Source organism: Salvelinus alpinus, chromosome 2, assembly GCF_045679555.1.
Source record: "Salvelinus alpinus chromosome 2, SLU_Salpinus.1, whole genome shotgun sequence".
Classification (NCBI taxonomy): domain Eukaryota; kingdom Metazoa; phylum Chordata; class Actinopteri; order Salmoniformes; family Salmonidae; genus Salvelinus; species Salvelinus alpinus.
In genome coordinates this window covers 93,675,920-93,682,654 of record NC_092087.1, presented here as the reverse complement: position 1 = coordinate 93,682,654, position 6,735 = coordinate 93,675,920, and the positions used below count along the sequence as shown (strand labels likewise).

At 43.5% G+C, this 6,735-nt stretch overlaps 1 protein-coding gene across 1 annotated transcript; it reads left to right on the top strand.

Moving 5' to 3' along the window:
• Positions 1 to 798: 798 nt before the first annotated feature.
• On the top strand, positions 799 to 2,662 carry LOC139568294 (GTPase IMAP family member 7-like). The gene has a single exon (XM_071390040.1). It carries the CDS (start codon positions 912 to 914, stop codon positions 1,722 to 1,724), a length of 813 nt encoding a protein of 270 aa, XP_071246141.1. The 5' UTR covers positions 799 to 911; the 3' UTR covers positions 1,725 to 2,662.
• Positions 2,663 to 6,735: the final 4,073 nt, after the last annotated feature.

Below are 6,735 nucleotides of genomic sequence, written 5' to 3'. Positions count from 1 at the left end.
CACCCACGTACACATGTGCATGCACGTACACACACCAGGGCCATGCACAGACCTTTCAGGGGCAGGTGCTCAAAATAAAAAATAAAACCAAATGCCTCTGTAGTGTACATTTTAATCATAGGCCTATTTATTTCTGCAACAACACACTCAGTTCAGTGCCTCCTAAAGACATGATTGACACAGGGAAAAGAGGGTGGGCTATCAGCTGATCATTGATGTTGATGATTGATGTTCATCTGCTGGTTAGCTTTATTTATTTTACTGATTGTAATTTACCTCTGTCTTTTCTTCCTCTCTCTCTCTGCTCCTATCAGCCAATCAGACTGAATAAGGATGATGATGTAGGCTAAATCAAGTGTTAAATATATGTTATGCTGCTGTAGCAGTACTGTTGATATTTAAACTAGGTAGCTAGCTACACACACTCCATCGGTGACTGCATCTCTCAAGCCATTCATGTTTGGATACTGGCCGTGTGCTAACTCCTTACAGGGCAGACTGGGAAACAAGCGTAACCAACGAACTTGGTGGGGAGTGGTGAACTTGACGACAACTTGCGAGCAGTGGGTTCTGAACAAGTACAAAAATATATATTTTTGGGTAAATTATACCACCACCCAAAAGGGTGATTTAGAGACTGGAAGGACAAAGGGGCATGTGCTCTGCACGGTTAGAATCTGACACACACACACATTTCATTAGGTTTTCATCAAGACAATCACTATCAACTCAAGCACTTCTTGTCTGTTTTCACAGATGCAGGCCATCCCTCTGATCTGAGGATAGTTTTAGTAGGGAAGACTGGAGCAGGGAAGAGTGCAACAGGAAACACCATCCTGGGGAAAAAGTCGTTTAGAGATGCCTTATCCCCTGAGTCTGTCACTGATCGCTGTGAGAAACAGAGTGGGGAGATGGATGGGAGGAAGATTGATGTCATCGACACCCCGGGGCTCTATGACACAACAACGTCTGAAGAAGAGATGAAAAGTAAGATAGAAAAGGCCATCTACATGTCAGTCCCAGGACCCCATGCCTTCCTGCTGGTGATCAGACTGGGGAGGTTCACAGAGGAGGAGAGGAACACTGTGAAGTGGATCAAGGAGAACTTTGGAGAAGAAGCATCAAAGTACATCATCATTCTGTTCACCGGTGGAGACCAGCTGGAGGACATATCATTGGTGGACTTTCTAAGTGAGAGTGAGGAGCTTATGAAACTCGTCAAGGTCTTTAAGGGAAGAAATCATGTCTTCAATAATAAAAAGAAGAATGACAACAATCAGGTCACAGAGCTGCTGAAGAAGATAGATGAGATGGTGATGAAGAATGGAGGAAAACACTACACCAATGAGATGTACCAGGAGGTTCAGAGGAAGATCAAAGAGGAGGAGGAGAGGAAGAAACAGGAAGAGAAGGAGAGAGAGGAGGAGAGGAAGAAACAGGAGAAGGAGAAGAGAGGACAGGGGGATAGGGAGAAACAGGAGAAGAAGGAGAGAGAACAGGAGGAGAGGGAGAAACAGGAAGAGAAGGGGAGAGAGGAGGAGAGGAAGAAACGGGAGGAGATGAGGAAGAATAAATCAAAGGACCTACCGGGAAAAGTTGTGGGATTGGTAGCAACTGTTGTCACAGCGATGGTAGCAGGACCAGCAGCAATTCCAGTCGGAATTGCTGTACTTGCAAAAGAGGTGGTTGAAGATGTAGTTGAACATTATCAAGATTCTCAGTAAGTAAAGATGAGGAAGAGGAGGCAGTGTGAAGTACCACTCTCTTCCTCATCTTAATGTCAAGTAGTAACAGTTGATTAATACTGTACAATGACAACCATCAGGGATTGTTCATCACTTTCTAATATGATCAGTTATATAACATGTTTATCATTCAGAGGCTCAGGGATAATATGTGTACTCCCTCTCTCCTCCCTCCCTGGTCTGTGTTCTCCCTCACTGGTCTGTGTTCTCCCTCCCTGGTCTGTGTACTCCCTCCCTGGTCTGTGTACTCCCTCCCTGGTCTGTGTTCTCCCTCCCTGGTCTGTGTTCTCCCTCCCTGGTCTGTGTACTCCCTCCCTGGTCTGTGTTCTCCCTCCCTGGTCTGTGTTCTCCCTCCCTGGTCTGTGTTCTCCCTCCCTGGTCTGTGTTCTCCCTCCCTGGTCTGTGTTCTCCCTCCCTGGTCTGTGTTCTCCCTCCCTGGTCTGTGTTCTCCCTCCCTGGTCTGTGTTCTCCCTCCCTGGTCTGTGTGCTCCCTCCCTGGTCTGTGTGCTCCCTCCCTGGTCTGTGTTCTCCCTCCCTGGTCTGTGTTCTCCCTCCCTGGTCTGTGTGCTCCCTCCCTGGTCTGTGTTCTCCCTCCCTGCATTTATTAAAATGCATTTTTTGGCCGAAATGCCTTCTGGAACATGTGAACTTTCATGTGCCTTAATAACAAACTTGTATGCCATCTGTAAATACGAATACAATTGTTAAATTACGAGCCTAGTGGGTTTAGCCAAAGAAAAAGTTGGCAACCTTCCCGCTAGCCATGATTGGCTGAGATAATGAGTGGGCTGGACATACCGAGAGATAAGTTTGGATTGGTCTGCCATTTAGCATGCTTCTGTCTATTTGAGCTGGTCAGTATGTGTCACGTTCTGACCTTAGTTCCTTTTTTATGTCTTTATTTTAGTTTGGTCAGGGCGTGAGTTGGGGTGGGCATTCTATGTTGTTTTTCTATGTTTTGTTCTGTATGTTATATTTCTATGTGTTTGGCCTAGTATGGTTCTCAATCAGAGGCAGGTGTCAGTCGTTGTCTCTGATTGGAAGCCATATTTAGGTAGCCTGTTTTCTATTGTGTTTTGTGGGTGAATGTTTCCTGTTTTTCGTTTCAGTGTTTTCACCATTCAGGACTGTTTCGGTTTTCATTTTGATTCTCTTATTCTTTTGTATTTTGTATTCATTCTTTTAAAAATATATTATGGATACGTACCACGCTGAATTTTGGTCCTCCTCTCCTTCCACCAAAGAAAGCCAACGTTAGACAGGTAATCCTGTCTAACGTGTTTAAAAAACAAATGTATTGTGTATTAAAACTTCTTGACGCACGGATCCCTTTAGAGGGATCATTTTCGTAAACAACCACTGAATTGCAGAGCTCCATATTTCAAAAAAATTGCTACAAATATTTATATTCATGAAATCACAAGTGCAATATAGCAAAACACAGCTTAGCTTGTTGTTAATCCACCTGTCGTGTCAGATTTTGAAAATAAGCGTTTACAGTGAAAGCAATCCAAGCGTTTGTGTGAGTTTATCAATCACTAGACAAAACATTAAGAACACCTAGCAGCAATGTCAATAATCGGTAATATTTCAACCGGACTGTAAACTATTCAATACTGGAGAGAAAGAAAATGTCGAGCAACCAGTGTCGAGAACATGAACTAATGTAAGGACATCCATCTATCCACTGACGCGTTTTGATAAATCTCGCAAATTTTTCAGAATAAAAGCTTGAAACTATGTCTAAAGACTGTTCACACCCATTGGAAAAGGAATCTGGTTGATATCCCTTTAAGTGGACGAAAGGCAGGCAATGGAACAGTGATTTTTCAAAATAAAAGTCACTTCCGGGTTGGACTGCCTCAGGTTTTCGCCTGCAAAATCAGTTCTGTTATACTCACAGACAATATTTTGACAGTTTTGGAAACTTTAGAGTTTTCTATCCTACTCTGTCAATTATATGCATATTCTAGTATCTGGACCTGAGAAATAGGCAGCTTACATTGGGAACGTTATTTTTCCAAACATAAAAATTCTGCACCCTAGCTTCAAGAGGTTTTAAAACTGCATTAGTGTTGCTCTCCACTTTCTGGAGGACTTAGTTTTGAAATCAGTGGAATTAAAGTATGATAGCTAAGGAGATGGGGAAAACACCTGTCACCGGATTAAATTTTCAAACTAAGGGCAACCATGGCATCCGACAGGAGACGCGTCCAACCATGAATGATGTATACTTGTAAAATTGTCTAGCTAGCTACATTTTCAGATAATACACATTTCTAATTTTGACAGAAAGAGCCATTTACTTGGCTAGCTATAGCCTAATGTTAGCTAGCTAACATTGAACCTGGTTGGTTAGCTACCTGCAGATTCATGCAGGGTAGTAACGTCATGATTTGCGATTATGGTTCATTGTTTACCTATCTACATGTCTTAACAAAAGACTCCACTATGGAAGTAAACATTTCGGGTGCATTCGTAAATTCAGTCTGGCAATCTACTCCGATTTCAGAGCACTCTAGTCTCAGTGTGCCAGAGAGAGCAAAATAACTTATGCATTTACGAACGCTCAACACCCATTGAATATGGCCGTTGTCGGCAAATATGCGAAATTAAATTGTTGCCAGCAGCACAGTTACAGTCACCAACGCTCTCGATAATATAAAAAACAGCCTAACCAGCTCTGCTGGGGTGGGTAAAATGGTCAGAGTGGGGTGTTCTCTCATTATGTGTCTGGAAGTAGCTAGCCAATGTTAGCCAGTTAGCTTGGGTGCTTGACTGCAGTTGTGAGGTCAGAATGTTCGGATCAACCCTACTCATCGCCTAGATCGTCCAGTGTGCACTCTGAACTAGAAATGCTCTGATTTTATGAATGTACAGTCTAACAGCTCAGTTGCAGTCACCACAGCTCAGAGATTTAACAATGCTCCTGTGAAAGGTTCTAACAATGAACATAGCTTTTTAGGAAACCGGGCCCTGGTCTCTTTGACACAAGGCAATGAAGAGTGAGATGGATGTATAGACAAGCCAGGACACGTTGCTGCTGGTGATCAGACTGACAAAGTTCACAGACGAAGAGAGGAACACTGTGAAGTGGATCCAGGAGAACTTTGGAGAAGAAGCCTCAAAATATACTATTCTAGAATTTCTCTTAATTTTAAAACCAATGGCTTGCATTGTAATTTTTACTTTTCATGTTTGGTTTACAGATTCAGGGCAGCCTTCAAAATATACTATTCTATTATTCACTGGTGAAGATCAGTTAAATGGTAATCAGTCAAAGATTGTGGGAGAAAATTATGAGCTTCAGGATCTTATAAACATCTGTGGCTTTAGAAATCACTCTCTCAACAACCACACAAAATATCGCTCTCAGGACACAGAGCTGCTGAGATGATAGAGGAGATGGTGGAGGGGAATGGAGGACAGTATTACACCAGTGAGATAATAGAGGAGATGGTGGAGGGGAATGGAGGACAGTACTACACCAGTGAGATGATAGAGGAGATGGTGGAGGAGAATGGAGGACAGTACTACACCAGTGAGATGATAGAGGACATGGTGGAGGGGAATGGAGGACAGTACTACACCAGTGATATGATAGAGGAGATGGTGGAGGAGAATGGAGGACAGTACTACACCAGCGAGATGATAGAGGAGATGGTGGAGGAGAATGGAGGACAGTACTACACCAATAAGATGATAGAGGAGATGGTGGAGGGGAATGGAGGACAGTACTACACCAGTGAGATGATAGAGGATATGGTGGAGGAGAATGGAGGACAGTACTACACCAGTGATATGATAGAGGAGATGGTGGAGGGGAATGGAGGACAGTACTACACCATTGGGATGATAGAGGTGATGGTGGAGGGGAATGGAGGACAGTACTACACCAGTGAGATGATAGAGGAGATGGTGGAGGGGAAGTTAGGACAGTACTACACCAGTGAGATGATAGAGGAGATGGTGGAGGGGAATGGAGGACAGTACTACACCAGTGAGATGATAGAGGAGATGGTGGAGGGGAATGGAGGACAGTACTACACCAGTGAGATGATAGAGGAGATGGTGGAGGGGAATGGAGGACAGTACTACACCAGTGAGATGATAGAGGAGATGGTGGAGGGGAAGTTAGGACAGTACTACACCAGTGGGATGATAGAGGAGATGGTGGAGGGGAATGGAGGACAGTACTACACCAGTGAGATGATAGAGGAGATGGTGGAGGAGAATGGAGGACAGTACTACACCAGTGATATGACAGAGGTGATGGTGGAGGGGAATGGAGGACAGTACTACACCAGTGGGATGTATCAGGAAGCTCTGAGAGCCCAAGAACAGACAGACAGTTTGAGAAAGATTGAAACGTTAGGGAAAGCCGTAGCAAAGGCAGGAACTTGTTTTTTAATCGCTGGAACAGCAGAGCTTGTGTCACCAATTGAGTTGCTGACAACATCAGTAGCGATTATAATTAGGTTTGGCAGCAGGATGCATTTCACTGATTGTAACCACAGCCAATGACTTGTTATAGGGAGGGGAAAGCAACTAAAGATTCATATTCGGATGAAGAATCTATTTTTTCTGAAAATATCTACAAACAAACAGTAGTATAAACTTCTCTGTCACTTGTTTAGGTCAGACTGTCTTTTGTTTTTACACAAAATGATTTCTGAAGGAAAAACATTTTTGAAAATATAGGCAAGCTATTGTGAGGAGTTTATAATAAATAATATATAACAACTGAACTCATCATTGTTCTTTGGCTCTTTTTCCGATTTGGTCTGATGGGTCCCTCTAGTGGTGACCTTGAACACAACACTCTCTGGTCTGATGGGTCCCTCTAGTGGTGACCTTGAACACAACACTCTCTGGTCTGATGGGTCCCTCTAGTGGTGACCTTGAACACAACACTCTGGTCTGATGGGTCCCTCTAGTGGTGACCTTGAACACAACACACTCTGGTCTGATGTGTCCCTCTAGTGGTGAC

Coding starts and splice junctions, on each gene's coding strand:
- LOC139568294 (XM_071390040.1), top strand. CDS start 912: ATGGATGGGAGGAAGATTGATGTCATCGACACCCCGGGGCTCTATGAC.